This window comes from Trematomus bernacchii, unplaced genomic scaffold, assembly GCF_902827165.1.
Source record: "Trematomus bernacchii unplaced genomic scaffold, fTreBer1.1, whole genome shotgun sequence".
NCBI lineage: Eukaryota > Metazoa > Chordata > Actinopteri > Perciformes > Nototheniidae > Trematomus > Trematomus bernacchii.
The window spans coordinates 19776527-19793049 of NW_022987593.1; the positions used below are offsets into that span (position 1 = coordinate 19776527).

The window sequence follows — 16523 nt, forward strand, 5'->3', positions numbered from 1 at the left end:
AATGGGCTGGCTCCGGCCTATATAGCTGAACTCCTCCAGCGCTACACCCCAGCCAGAGCTTTAAGGTCTGCTGACCAGCTGCTGCTGGTAGTGCCCAAGACCAGGCTAAAAACCCGAGGGCACCGAGCCTTCGCAGCAGCTGGCCCGAGGCTCTGGAACACTCTGCCCCTCCATGTGAGGTCGGCCCAGACCCTAGGGGGTTTTAAATCAAAACTAAAAACACACTTCTTCTCTCTGGCTTTCTAGTTAGAGCGGAGCACGACTCCTGACTATTCCGTGTGTTTTATTCTTATTTTGTTTTTTAAGTTATATCTGTTGTAATTTATTGTCGTTTATTGTGTTTTGTAGTAATGTGTTTTTATTACATGTACAGCACTTTGGCTCGACCAAAAATCGCTTTTAAATGTGCTTTATAAATAAAACCTGATTTGATTTGATCTGAAGTGCTTTGACAAAAAAATCCATACAAAAATGTCATCTGTGCCGTAGTACTGTAAAAAGCACGACCAATCATCTGAGCCGGCCCGGCTAAAATAACTGGATGGCCTACCTGCCTGTCAGCCTTCCATCTGTGCACAAACCTATCTCGTGCCCTCATTGGTCATGTGTGCGTTCGTGTGTGTTGGAGGAGGGGCTCTGTAAGGAAGTGGCAGATTTTCTCCGGTTGTGTATTTTCAAATTCTAGCGATCTCGAGCCGGTTTCTCAAACTTACCTACCCTACCTTTAAAAGTCATTATTTGACATTTTTAAACCTTAAAATCCTGATGTTTTCATCAGATTTATATAGGATCTTAACACTTTAAGGCAGGGGTGTCAAACTCAAGGCCCGGGGGCCAAATCCGGCCCGCGACTTTATTTGATGTGACCCCGCAAGAGCTTGCAAAGAATATAATACGTTTATTATACGGTTACATGCTACTTTACAGAAGCAGGTTGCCCATAAACTACATGTCCCACAATGCATCTTGTTGCGCACTGAAGAGACTTGCAATTATTTGCCCTGAACTTCTGCTTTCAGACGTAGTTAATTATGAAGTTATTACCCTATCCGATAATAATCCAATGCAGAGGCAATAATGTAATATAATACATTATTTTATATATATATTATATATTTATATAGTTACAACCGGCCCTTTGAGTGCAACCATAATGCTAATGTGGCCCGCGATGAAATTGAGTTTGACACCCCTGCTTTAAGGTGTACTTTTCAAAAGAACGTAATCACCACCATCCCCTGATATCTGGCTTCTTAATTAAAAAAAATCATGTTTTTGCAAATTATGTTAATACACCTGAACATCAGCAGGAGAGGACTCTTTAAAGTAGAGACACTACATACTGATATACACCTGAACATCAGCAGGAGAGGACTCTTTAAAGTAGAGACACTACATACTGATATACACCTGAACATCAGCAGGAGAGGACTCTTTAAAGTAGAGACACTACATACTGATATACACCTGAACATCAGCAGGAGAGGACTCTTTAAAGTAGAGACACTACATACTGATATACACCTGAACATCAGCAGGAGAGGACTCTTTAAAGTAGAGACACTACATACTGATATACACCTGAACATCAGCAGGAGAGGACTCTTTAAAGTAGAGACACTACACACTGATATACACCTGAACATCAGCAGGAGAGGACTCTTTAAAGTAGAGACACTACATACTGATATACACCTGAACATCAGCAGGAGAGGACTCTTTAAAGTAGAGACACTACATGACTGATTCTATAATTTAGGGTGCATTTCACATCAACAAAACAGTACAAAGAAAGTGTTCTTTCTCAATAGAACAATCAGTGGTTCAAGTTAGTATATTCCTCAGTGTAACATATCCACTAGTTGCAAAGCTTAAACATTTTTATTTATTTTTTTATTTTAAGGGAAAGGATGTTTTCACTACTCAGTTTGTCAACTATGTTACGGACAAACTTGATGTCATTACAATCATTTGATTAAGTCCTGCACTTCAAGTAAAATCAAATTTGAAAGGCTCTTGAGTCTATTCTACCATATATCCAAAGATTTTTTTAAAGTTTAAAAAATAATTGTATTAAAGTTTTGTTTTTTCATGTGATATGTTCAGCACTGTCATTAAGTTTAGGGATATTTTGTATTATAAAACTACCATACAGGTCATTTTGATAGTTTTAAGAGATGTCATGTAAAACTCCAACCTGTGTAGATATACATTATACTATAAAGGATATCAGAAGCACTATTTTAGATATTTTAAATTTGAAAAAATGAGGTGCAACATAGTTGACAATGAAAGTCAAACATTTGACGCAAATAACATAGTTGACTGGACACATTATTAACCATCAGCACTATGTTAATTTCAAGGCAGAAGTGCAACATTCCATTGATAATGATGTGTCATGATGTCTACATGTCATACAAATTGTCAACTAGGTTACCTGTAAACTAAGTTACTACAGTTATTACAGTACTGGGTAACTTAGTTGACAGGTAACCTAGTTGACAATTTCCCTATTTTGACCCATCATTTCAATGGTAGGCCTTGCCTGGATGACCACATGTCATTTTCTTGAACAGGTTAACATCACATTTGAACATATAATTGAACTAAAATCATTAAACAATTGTAAACCATAACAATGTACGTAACATTGTTGATTGTCAATGAGTATATTAATTGACCATGTGCTATTATACATAAAATATTGTAAAAATGTAGAGGACAATCACCACAGTGTGTTCAAAATGTCTGCCAAAGAGGAACATGGCATCATGTGATGCTGGTGACATGGTATTGGGACAAACAATTTTTGAGTTAAAGGGGGAAGTTCTGTTAGTAACATAGTTGACAGAACTTTTGCGGACATTCATATATTAAGATATTTAAATTATTTAAAGGAGGAAATCAATTAAAAATATGTTATTATTCTTTAGTATTTAGACTTTTGAAATAAATGAATCATTTTTTAAATTTACTTTAATGGTTTTTATTCATTATTTTGAAACCAAGACACCCTCAACTGAAAACGGACATAGCAAAAACTGACAATTTAAGAACATCATGACACATTTCAAGCTAAATAAAGCATAGGATGCACATAATGTTTGTGTGATATTATAACATGCTTTCCAATAATAGGCAAAATATGATATTTTTGAAGAAAATAGTTAAAATAATTATAATTATCATCAATGGACATCAATGGACATGGAATGTACCCTAAATTGTAGAATCACTCACATACTGATATACACCTGAACATCAGCAGGAGAGGACTCTTTAAAGTAGAGACACTCCATACTGATATACACCTGAACATCAGCAGGAGAGGACTCTTTAAAGTAGAGACACTACATACTGATATACACCTGAACATCAGCAGGAGAGGACTCTTTAAAGTAGAGACACTACATACTGATATACACCTGAAAATTAGCAGGAGAGGACTCTTTAAAGTAGAGACACTACATACTGATATACACCTGAAAATTAGCAGGAGAGGACTCTTTAAAGTAGAAACACTACATACTGATATACACCTGAAAATTAGCAGGAGAGGACTCTTTAAAGTAGAAACACTACATACTGATATACACCTGAAAATTAGCAGGAGAGGACTCTTTAAAGTAGAGACACTACGTACTGATATACACCTGAACATCAGCAGGAGAGGACTCTTTAAAGTAGAGACACTACGTACTGATATACACCTGAACATCAGCAGGAGAGGACTCTTTAAAGTAGAGACACTACGTACTGATATACACCTGAACATCAGCAGGAGAGGACTCTTTAAAGTAGAGACACTAAATACTGATATACACCTGAACATCAGCAGGAGAGGACTCTTTAAAGTAGAGACACTACTGATATACACCTGAACATCAGCAGGAGAGGACTCTTTAAAGTAGAGACACTACGTACTGATATACACCTGAACATCAGCAGGAGAGGACTCTTTAAAGTAGAGACACTACGTACTGATATACACCTGAAAATGAGCATAATATGGCTGTTTAGATTTGTACAGTGGCTTCTTCCCTCGTTGTTTGAATTAGTTATATATCGCTCTGTGTTTCATATTTTAGATGAAAGCTTCCAGCACATGTTTCAGGAGTGATTTTTAATTGAGAAGCACTCTTCATTACTTCCTCTCCTGGGAGCAGAAGAGGCGTCATGTGACATCTCTTTAACTTTAGCTGTAATGAGCAGAGCGAGTCTCCAGTGGCTGTACGGAGAGAAGAGAGGCGTCCTGAGAACTCTGCAGGAACCATTCAGCAGAGATTAAACAGTCGTATTTCTGCTGTTCTCTCACCATCGTCTGTCGAGAACAGATTCTACAAGACTCTTTTTTTCGTGTGTTTGTGTGCTCTTTTAATGGTGTGTTATATTGAGTAAATTATGTATTTTTGTATACATAAACTGATGTAAAACCTACATCTTAAACAATTGCAAATTACTTATACAACGTGCGACAGTTTGAAAACTATAAATGGATGTATTTGCAATTTTCTAGTGTGGAATCGACTATGAAACAATCTGATGTCATTTTTTAGTATGCCATAAAAAATCCTGAAAAGACATACTTGAAGAAATGTATAGAAAGTCATAGTATGTTATGTCATACAAAAATAATAAACGTTATAGCATCATATGCTTTAGAAAGTTCTTCAAAGTCTTAGTAAAGCATGTTGTAAAGAACAATGTTGGGCTATAAAGGAACTACAGCACGGTCACATGACTTCACGTCTCCACCGCTAAGCTAAAGGTGGCTAATGTTGGGCTATAAAGGAACTACAGCACGGTCACATGACTTCACGTCTCCACCGCTAAGCTAAAGGAGGCTAATGTTGGGCTATAAAGGAACTACAGCACGGTCACATGACTTCACGTCACCACCGCTAAGCTAAAGGTGGCTAATGTTGGGCTATAAAGAAACTACAGCACGGTCACATGACTTCACGTCTCCACCGCTAAGCTAAAGGTGGCTAATGTTGGGCTATAAAGGAACTACAGCACGGTCACATGACTTCACGTCACCACCGCTAAGCTAAAGGTGGCTAATGTTGGGCTATAAAGGAACTACAGCACGGTCACATGACTTCACGTCTCCACCGCTAAGTTAAAGGTGGCTAATGTTGGGCTATAAAGGAACTACAGCACGGTCACATGACTTCACGTCACCACCGCTAAGCTAAAGGTGGCTAATGTTGGGCTATAAAGGAACTACAGCATGGTCACATGACTTCACGTCACCACCGCTAAGCTAAAGGTGGCTAATGTTAGGCTATAAAGGAACTACAGCACGGTCACATGACTTCACGTCACCACCGCTAAGCTAAAGGCGGCTAATGTTGGGCTATAAAGGAACTACAGCACGGTCACATGACTTCACGTCTCCACCGCTAAGCTAAAGGTGGCTAATGTTGGGCTATAAAGAAATTCAACATGACATTATTCAGTAACTGTCAGTTGTGGCCGTTGTTCAGCAAAAGCCACATATTTCCACTTAAAAAGACATGAAATCAAACAAAACACCATTTAAAACATTCATCCTAGAGAGTATTCTGAATGAAGCGTGAATAAAGAGCCGACGCAGCGGTAAGGTCAGTCCTGTTTGTTAAAAACATTTTATTAAGATATTCAGATTTTTCCTCATTTTTAATCAGTCTGGTTTCGTTTCTCTTTACAGTAGTTAATGTGCAATTAAATCTTTATTACTGGGTCACAGTTAGGAATTCACAAAGTTATTGGCACTTGGAACACATGGGGAAACACTGGCATGTACACGGGGCTGAGGGGGGGGTGATTGGTTGGTTGGATGGGGGCGGGGCTAACACGGCAGGGGGCGGGGTCTGTGTGTCTGTCAGTGTAGGGTCGGGTATTTTCTCTGACGTCCGTCGAGCTACTGCATTGGTTTTTTAAATCCTCTTTTTGTCCAAAAAATCTGCTTTTGTTTTTATTTATTTTTTCTGGGTTATAATAAAGAATAATACCTCATGCTGCGAGTGCACATCTAACAATCAAACTTCGATAGTGCTTCTATGTCATAATGTACAGTCTATATATTTATATATTTATAGTGAGAAAAAAAACAGAAGAGTTCTGCTGAGTAAATCTCACCCGACGACACCAGAGACAAGGAATAAAAAATAGTCATTCACGGCTGCTATATGGTTCATATGTAAGCCCCTCCCCCCCATTCTGTAGTATAACTCTGAGGTAAATCTGTTGATTCTCGCTTTGTGTCCTGTTATTCTGTAAAAACCCTGTTCTGGATGCATTCGATGTTCCCGGAGCTCTGCTGAGGCTCCTGGTTGAGTTCCTGAAAAACAAAAAGAGTGTGTACCTGCTTTGTAACGGAGTAAAAGCTGCTCAGAGATCTGTGGCCTTTAAGGTCTGCTATGGCTGCGAGCTCCCGAGGTAAACTGGTAAAACTGCATCAGTGACACAAAGACACACTGAAACACACACTTCGAGGTGTGTGTGTGTGAGCTTCTGTATCTCAGAGGTTTGCCCGTTTTGTATCCATTTATACATATACAGTATATATATATATATATTTATTTATTTATCTGTGAGTGTGTTGTCTCTGGTGTGTGGGGATTTTGGGAGAGTAAATGTTTCTGGATAGAAGACTACAGTCCTGCAGGAAGAGAGAGATGGGGGGGGAAGGTCGAGGGGTGATGAGGTCACGCTGCAGCGCAGAGGAAGGCTGAGCGGAGAGGAAGGGATGAAGAGATAAACAATGTGGATTCAGGATCTCCGTCTCGATTTGATCCACTTCCCTCGCTCCTCCGTACTCAAGTTTAGCCAGTTTTTGCGCAACACAAGTCGAGACATTCCTCCAGGTTTTCAGCAGCGTTCCTACATGAGAGAAACCCACCCTCGGTTTCCAAAAGCGTGTGTTTAGCAGCTAATAAGACAGAAATGTCCCTCAGGAGTGGGTACAAACTGAGCCCAAAGGAGAGTGGATATTGGAATTTGATACGTTGCCAAATGAATGCTTGTATTAATCTCTCTTTGCTAAAGTAGCGTTAGCCCGAGAGAGTCACAATATGTGATTTCTGAAACCAGTGATTGAGGGTGGATTTCTCTTATGATTGGATTCAAACATTTGTTTTAAAAAAGGGAAATACGACCGTCAACAAGATCACACACTTCTCCATGCAGTACATATGACAGTCAGTGCAATTACTTTCGACAGAGTTGAAAAGACATCAAGTCGTTTCCATCTTTGCTTCCTTCAATGATTTTGACATGAGCGTCTGATTATCAGCCCGAAGCCGTTTCTAAAGAGACAGCGACTCATCGTCAAACTGAAACACTTGTGCTTGTTTGGAAAGTAATGAGAGTGGCGCAGTGATGAGCTACAAGTTAGCATGTTCCTGGTTCTAATGCTAATGGGATGTTTCCATTGGCTTTTTGTGTCAACCAAACGTTTATGATACTTACACGTTTTGTTCAGCAGGATAATCTCCAACTATGAAAGGAACTACAGCACGGTCACATGACTTCACGTCACCACCGCTAAGCTAAAGGCGGCTAATGTTGGGCGTGAAGACTTTGTCGGCTCATTTAGACACTTGTTAGCAACCTCTGTTTTTAACAACCAAAAACACATTCAAATCTTCTCAAGACGGCAGTGGTTAAATGCCGACTCATTTCCGGGTTTTGGACTCATTCCTGCACCACTCTCTTAAACTTTTCGTACACATTTTTATGAGATTACATTTTTTTTTTTTTTAATTATCCAAATTAATTTCATGTAGGAACCCTGTTTGAATCTGAACTCCAACCCCTCACCCTACTAAACTCTCCCCCTTCCCCCCTTTAACTCCCCACCCCCAGTGCAGGGGAGTTTGCACAGTCCATGATCCCACCTGGAGGAAGACAGGTCGATTTGGGCACATCATCATCATCATCATTTTTTACAGTAAACAACAAATGTCGTAAAGAGAGATAAGAGAAAACATACAAAATAAAAAAGGGAATAATAGTACAAAAAGATCAAAACAACAAAAATAAGGAACTTACAAAAAGAACCCTCACATTACATCTCGATTCCCACCCTCCCCCCCACAATAACAGTCCACCAGCATCCGACCCACAGACAGGAAGTGACATCATCGAGCTCTGAAAGGTGCGGAGGGCTTTGGCGCTCGCCCCAAGGTGCTTTTTTATTTTAAAGATTATTCCACTCTCTCTTTGTCACTTTTGGTTCCTCTCTGTGGATCGGCACTGCAATCAGGAGTGAGAACTGGACACGGATGGACGAGTCGAAAAACATCTGCGGTGCTCAATTTTGTTTTTGGGAATTATTTGGCATCTTGTCGGACATTTTTGTCGGGTTTTGCGTCGTGTTTTTTGTAAAAAAAATGAGCAGCAGAAGCCTCCGGCGGCCGGCTGTTAAGGTGCTCCGATGGATACAGTGATCGAGACTTTTTCGGTACAATCTTAGCTTGTGTAGGATCACTGTGGCGCCCCCTGGTGGTGAGCACGGGTACTGCAGGTAAAGAGCCCCCCTCCTATGAGCTGCAGTAGCTGCTTTCAGCCACCAGGGGACGTCTAAACATAGAACACATTCAAGCAGCAGTAGCTAGTGGAAAAAAGCTGGTCCGAGAACCAGGTCAAGTAATCTTACTTTGGGTCGATTTCTAATGGAAAGAAATGTTTATCGTCACAAGACGTTGGAGAGTAGGATTTGATCCATGATTTTTTTTCAAGCAGACATTCAGACTTGGAGTCTTAAAATGATGTGAGCCCGACAGCGTTTTGTCGCATCGACCGTCCATCCGTCCGTCCGTGTTTCTTTACTTCCTGATCCAGCTTCAGTACAGTGAAAACCAAACATCTGGTCCAGCATTAAACCCCCCCGTCCCGTCCCGTCCGCAGCATCTCTCACACAACAATGCAAAAATATGTGGTTCTCTTTCTCTAAACTATTTTACAGCTAACCATGTCTCCTTCTCTTTTTGTCTTTTTCTTTTTTTAAAACACAACTTGGCAACTCTACGGGTGTTAATGTTGAATTATTATTAGTAGTAGCATCCGTCTCAAAAATAACCTTTAAAAAAGAAAAAAAAGGACTAGATTACACGACTAGCTCAAAATGTAAGAAAACATAACAGCAACAGAAAATGAAATTGTAAAAACGATAAGAAAACTTTTGAAATGTGTACAAAGCTCTTCTAGAAACGCGGCCGAACTCGTATCGCTTCAACCTTTAGTCGTGAAACTGTGCTCAGACACATCTGTCCTAAAGAGTGACGATATGCCACAAAAATCATATTCCTACTACTGGATTTAGTTTCAGTCTTTCCTCTTTGCAGGACTCAGGACTTCTTTATGAAGCTTTCTCCTCTTCGTAACAACTAGCTATCGACTCTTGACTTTTCCTCTAAATCCGAGGAAATAAAACACGATATTAAAGAAAATATCCCTTTTGCTGTGCTCATTGAATTGTCTCTTAAAGAACCAGTTCACCGACACACAGCGAGAGATCTGCATTCACCCTCAGAAAACACAACTTCTACAATCTTTGTGACAAAACCTTCAACTTCTATCCTGATGTCCTGCCTGTCTTAGAAGATTTCAGCGCGTAAAAAATCAACACTGGGGTCTAACGCGATTACTACAGTGGTTCCCTGCCTGCGAGACACATGGGATCGTCATCCAGATTATACGCGCGATTATACTTCCTGTGAAAATCTGGATATCTCTAACTAGGTGTGGAAATAACGATGATCCCGTTTGCTGACGACTCGCTGTCTTATATTTAAGACTTTCTCCATATATATTATGTCCAAAACAGTGTCTTACATTCAATTAGTTATCACCGGAGCTGAGCTAAATATTTACATTTGGATCAATCATCAAAATCCAATTCCTGTTCAGACGATCAACAAATCCTCTAAGCTCCGGTTTACATTACACAAGGGTATGTTTTTGGTTCATTTTGGTTCTCCTTCATCAGGATTACTGGAGAACTTCTGGCACGATTGTCATGAAACTTGGAGGGATCGTGAAGCATTGGCCGAGAAAGATCCCATGACATTTTGGAGCAGATCCGAGTCACCGTGCGGGGAAATGGGACCATCCAAGGATGTGCTCGTACAATGGAGCTGGTTCCTGTTTAGGTGCACCAAAGGTTGGGAACCACTGTAATACGACACATGCTGCAGACGCACACTACGCCTTAATAAAGGGCTTCTGCCAATATAAAAACCCATTGTTTTTCCTGGGGTTCAACATTAAAACACACACACACACACTAACAGCCGGACAAACTGACTTCCAACTAGGCCAAACCCCCTCCTCACAATGTCTTCACATTATTATCATATCGCAGTGCTTAAAAACAGACAGTGGGGTACAACGTTCAGCCAAATGTGTTTCTGGGACTGTCTTTCCACTCTTTTACAGACATTTAGTGCAATTTCTACTTCAAAACTCCTTATTCTTCCAAGTTTGAGACGTCTTTGTTCCCCGTTTATCGTTCCGGGGTCGTTTTTTGAGGGATTCAGGTAACTCTAATACGGACCCCACCCCTCTGCAAAATGCCGTGCTGCATAAATGAACGAGCACCCAGGTATTTATCTTGGTGGCACAGGGCCAGAGAGAGACGATCACCCCCTCCCTCTCCTTCCTCCTCCTCCTCCTCCTCATCCTCCCCCCCGCCTCTTCCTCCTCTCCGTCATTAGCCTCTCACTCTTTGTCTGGATCGTGGCTTCGCTCATGTGACGGCAGACTGCCGCAATGCCTCATCTGTCCTGGGAGATTCTTAACAAACATCTCCTCCTCAGGAAGAATGAAGCACCACCTCCACCTCCTCCTCCTCCTCCTCCTTCTCTCACTGCTCAAGTCGGGGATGATTACAATTATTATTTAAAGCCCACTCAGTTTAACAGTCTGCTCAATATTCGCCTCGTTTTTTTCCTAAGGTCTGATATTGACGTTTTGATTCGTCCAGGGCAGCAAAATACTTTCCTCATTAATCGTCTGATTATTAACAAGGTGCAGTAAACACAAAAATCACACAGTGTCCCATGAGAGGGGGCGGGCAGCACACACACACACACACTTAAACAAACAAACACACACACACAAACACACACACTCTCAAACACACATTAATGTGCCTGGTCAGATGTGCCGCTCATCTGCATATTTGCATGCGATAACTTGTGTTCCCACAAATCCAGCTTCATATTTGGCAATCTGTTGTTGTAGACTGCAAATGCTCACACACACACATATGGACACACACACACACACACACACACACACACACACAGGGGGATTCAGATATACAGGAGAGAGTTTGGCAGGGATTTACATTCTATGAAGAAAATGGAGTCGATTCAATTGAAGCAGCGGTGGATAGAAAATGGTTTACGTAATGAAGCAACAAGGGACAGACACTTTTCAGCTCCTTAGTGTGTGAGTGTGTGTGTGTGTGTGTGTGTGTGAGAGAGAGAAATAGAAAGGGAAACAGTAAGGGGAGGGAGGCAAGAATGTATACATAGAGAGAGAGAAAGATGTAAACAAAGGAAAGACAGGCTGAGGGCATAAAAGGACATTTCATTTAATTCAAGAAATGAAGGGTAAAAAAAAAGTGTCCTGGTGACAGCTGTCCCGTGCAGGAGGACAGGGTGTGTTAGTGACAGCTGTCCCGTGCAGGAGGACAGGGTGTGTTAGCAGGAAGCAATCATAAACAATAAAGTGTACGGAAGTGATCTGTGAGAGCGGTTTAGCATTTAAACGGTTTCTTATGTGAAAAAGGGTCGAAAAAACAGAAGAGGTGCAGCCACCAAATCCATCTGCACCTTTGATCCGGCACAGTGAGGACTGCTGAGGACATGTGACTCTGCAGATGTGGTGTGTGTGTGTGTGTGTGTGTGTGTGTGTGTGTGTGTGTGTGTGTGTGTGTGTGTGTGTGTGTGTGTGTGTGTGTGTGTGTGTGTGTGTGTGGGGAGAAAAAAGGCATGGCGCTCAGTGAAGCAGACAAAAACAAACAGCCACTCGTTTCAACCTCTCCGCACATACCACCCACTCTCACATACATATACACACACACACACACACACACTCACACACACTCACACACACACACACACACTCACAGAGACCTTGCAGAGCTGAGCACCCACACACTGTGACAGACATGCGCAGTCTCAGCATGAAGCCAGACACACGTATGCAGCACATAGATCCAGACGCAGACCCAGCCTGGCAAAGGCATGCGCATTATACACTCTCACACACACTCTCTCACACACACACTTGCACACACTCACTGTACCACTGTCAAAAGCTCTTTCAAGTGAGGAGGCAGACATTGACATGCCATAAATGGAGATGGAGGGAAGCGAAAGGCGAGGGAAAAAAAGCTGCATACATTAATATGCACACACACACACACACAATAAAAACACACCCACACATGTTTGCTCACACACACACACACACCACACACACACACATTATGTTTGCTCACAGATGCACACACACAAAGCCTTTACAAACAGCTCCCCAAACCCACCACACACACACACTCAAACGAGCACACAGACACACACGTACGCATGCATGCATTCACCCCAAACCCCCCTTTAGGGAGACTGACTCTTCCCTCTTTATCTTGGAATTTCTCATTTAAGGCGGCGGTTTCAAACAAAGGAATAAAAAGATTATTTTTTAAACAAAACATGTGCAAACAGTCTCCTCTATCTCCCCCCTCTTCCTCCCCCCTCCCCCCAATCCTTTTATTCGGTCCTTCCTCCCTCATGCTTCCTCTGTCCTCAGTTATAAACTTGGTAAAGTCTCCACGGGTCGTACCATGTGCTACAGAAAAGAGGGTGGGGTTGCCTCTTTTCTCGTCTCAGGACCAACGTGTCTTTGACCGATAGCCTCGTTATAAAGAAATATATAAAAAAAAACTTGATATACACGTAAATATATATATAAAAAAACGAACAGTAAACATCATTCCTTAAAAGGCCAGGATGTAGAAAGCAGATTTTAGAACACTGGACTACAAAACGGGTTCAGGTCAAGAAAGGTGAGACGACCCCTTCAAAAGGTTCAGTTTGTTTTTGGTTCTTCGTCGGGTGTTTCAGATTTTGGGTAGCGCCGTTTCTGCTTCGTTTAGCTACAGCTGTGTGTGTGTGTGTGTGTGTGTGTGTGTGTGTGTGTGTGTGTGTATGTATGTGTGTGTGTGTATGTGTGTGTGTCAGGTGCCTCGCTGACAATAAGGTGCTTATTCTCATTTAATGAAGGGTAATAACCCCCCCACCAAAAACAGGCCAAATATGCATAAAAAATAGGATTATCAGTGTCTACTTAACAAGATAAAGCTATAATATGTTTCTTTAAAGTGTAAATCAAGATTATCACGCATATAAAAGGTTTTTCGATACGATATGGGGGAATTTCGTAGCCAGTCCTGGCAGATATGACATTATATAGAATTAGATATGTGGATGTTACAGCGGGATTCACTTTCAAATGAAAACTCAACGCGTTCCCTTTTCTTAAACTAAGGAACTTTGACTGCTGAGCAAACACACCTGGTTTGACCTCCAGACACTTTGGATAGTGTGTGTGTCAATCTGCTCTTCTACAATAACACAGGGGGTCTACTTGTTGTACTCCAGAAATAAGGCTCCATGACGTGTAAACAAATCAATATTCCCAAATATCTTTCAAGACTTTCCCAGGGTTTCGAATCGGATTATTTTTGCACTCAAACGGAGACAATGCAACACATTTAGAAAGTTAATGCCACTTAATATTTCCATACAAAAGGAACAATATATGAAGAACCTCCCAAAGGAGTCAGATCAAGTTGAATGTGGTTCCTTTAAAGGGGACCTATCATGCAAAAGTGCATTTTGCATGATAGGTCCCCTTTAAACTAAAATGGCTGTCGTACATAATCAACCTGTCGTGCTAAATTCCATACCATTATTCATTGATTTTAATGTGGGATCTGTGGGATTGATCTTATGATGAAAGACTGTGTGGTCTAACTGAAGTATACAGTAATGAGGATTTGAGTTTTCCAATGTATTGAGGAGCAATCAGTGGCACTAAAGTCAAAATGAGTTCACCTGGAGCTTCTGTATTCGACTGAACAAGAACATCTCTCCGTGTGTGTAGATCCGTTGTGGAGGTCAGTGTTTCTAAAGATCTCCGTCTGTATTCTTGTTTTCTGAACGCTTCACACAAAGTATGAAAGGAGAATAAGACGTCCAGGGTTGTTTCTATGCCGACGTGTGTCTGTGATTAGCTTTATTCAGCAGATCTCTCTTTATAATATCTCACTAAAAGCCGGGGAAATGAACCGTCGATCAGATCCATTCAAAACATTTAAGGTGCCACATGTGACCGACATCATTTAGTGTAATTCCCCTTTAATTCCCATGATGCTCTGGTGTACTGTTGCGGCTGACAGCGCCCAAATGCGTATTAGCGAGTGTGTGTGTGTGTGTGTGTGTGTGTGTGTGTGTGTGTGTGTGTGTGTGTGTGTGTGTGTGTGTGCTCACCGCAGTGATGGTTGAATGAATCGACCAAGCGTGTGTGAAAACACACCGTCTGGCCTCCTCTCTCTCTCTGTGTTCTGCTGCAGCACACACACACACAAAGCTGCATGGCTCACACACACACACTCTCACACTCACACACACACACACACACACACTCTCACACTCTCTCTCACACACATTCAGAGCTGTATTCCTAGCAATGTAGCAATGCCTGAATTAGCACCTTTGTCCATGCCAGGCGAGCACGCATCCCGGCAGCAGAGCCCGAGGAAAGTACTTCTGCTATTATTCAACGGGAAACAGTTCAAATACGAGCTAAGAACAATGCTCCATCATCTCTCTCACACACACACACACAAGTTGTTCCTAAGCTCCAAGGCAGAAACTCGCTTATGGATATTCCTTGACTTTCCTTCAGACTTTTAAAATCAAAACAAAAAAAGGGCGATTGAAAAAGATATCAATTGGATTTCAGCTCGTATTTTTTTCAAATGTTTCGTTGCCTTTTCTTAAATAAGCCCCGCCCCTTCTTCTCTTTCCGATACGTACAAAAGCGTCGATTGTACTCGTACCACAGGAAGTAACACAGTGCATTTATCACGCGCAAAACTCTTTGACAATCATCGGTAACAAGTGTCCTCTCCTTCAGGAGGCTTGGCAAAAACACCCACACATATATAAAACAAGAATTTAAACATCACAAATGTAAACTGCTAATGGTCTTTTTTAACGTTTTAGGGTTTAAAAAAGTGAGTCGAGCTAATATCAGTTTTCCTTTCTGCAACCACGCTCTTTTAGCTGGTAACTCAATTGCCCGGCGTGGGTTAAAAAGGTTATATGGGGTAGTGCGGAGGTCAGGAAGATCATAAACTGTGCCAATATACAAATCAATATTAATTTCACCCTCTGACCTCATCAATCCCGTGCTCTTTAGTGACAAAATAAAGAAAAAACAGATATAAAAACCCCCCCTCTGTACTCACTTAACTTCCACTGACTCCACGCTGCGGTCCGGATTCTTCTCCACGCATACATTCAATATCAAAAAACAACAGTGTTACCGGAGTTTAGGGAAGGAACTGGACTTCCCCGACCCGCCCTCCCCAGGGAATGTCTGATTATGGTAAGAAAAAGGGCCTCAGTGACGGTACACACTTTTAAAAACATAAAAAAATAAAGGGGTAATAACAATCTGGAAAGGTGGCAGAGGGGAGAAAAGGTAAAGGGGGGGTTTACCTCTTCTCTCTGCTACCTTTCTCTAAGTCTTTCCATCTCTCAAGGAAGGAGGGACAACCCAAAGTGATGCATTCTGGGCCGTTTAGAGAGACACACACACACAAAGAAGGGGAAAGCAGAAGCGGGAGAGGTGGAGAAGAAGAAGAAGAAGAATTAAATCTCCCCTAAAAAAAACTAAAATGGCGACCGTAACAACCGCCATTTCCCACTCGTCGTCGTCGTCAGTCTGTCCTCCATCTGTCACTCAAAACAAAGTGCTCCCGTCCCCTCCTCCCACCTGAAGGCTGTCCGCTTGCGTAGCTCCGCCTCCTGCTCCAATGTGATTGGCTGCAGCCGCCGCCGCTGCAGCGACTGCTTCTAAGGAGGCGGGGTCAAAGCCAGGCTCCGCCCCCAGCGCGTCGGCCTCCATCTTCACGCTGTCGGCCAGGAAGGCGGAGTAGGCGTCGCTGTCGGCCATCAGCAGCTTCAGTTTGGGGATCCAGCTCTTTCGCACCACGCGCCGGGCGTTGGTGCACATGTCGGCCGCGATGGCGTTCATCTCGCTCTCCTTGAAGCTCGGAGCGAAGTTCTGGCAGTAGACTGGAGGAAGAGGGGGGGAAAAACAACTCGTAAGATAATGATAAACGAACAGAAAAAGCAAGTGGATAGTGAGGTGTTTTGAAATAGGGCTGCACAGTTTTGGGGACATTTAAACTCAAACTAAAATATATTTTATTTAGACAGATATCTCGCTCT

General features: G+C 41.9%; 2 protein-coding genes across 4 annotated transcripts in view; one reads left to right on the forward strand and one right to left on the reverse strand.

Moving 5' to 3' along the window:
- Positions 1 to 16523, forward strand: part of LOC117482071 (B-cell receptor CD22-like) — a 1109798-nt gene that overhangs the window by 345288 nt on the left and 747987 nt on the right. The gene's annotated exons all lie outside the window — the stretch shown is intronic.
- Positions 5606 to 16523, reverse strand: part of nacc1b (nucleus accumbens associated 1, BEN and BTB (POZ) domain containing b) — a 38122-nt gene continuing 27204 nt past the window's right edge. For all 3 annotated transcript variants that reach the window (XM_034130046.1, XM_034130047.1, XM_034130045.1), the window contains exon 8: positions 5606 to 16367. In XM_034130046.1, coding sequence (XP_033985937.1) covers positions 16033 to 16367 — 335 coding nt within the window. In that variant the 3' untranslated portion in view covers positions 5606 to 16032. The remainder of the gene's footprint in view (positions 16368 to 16523) is intronic.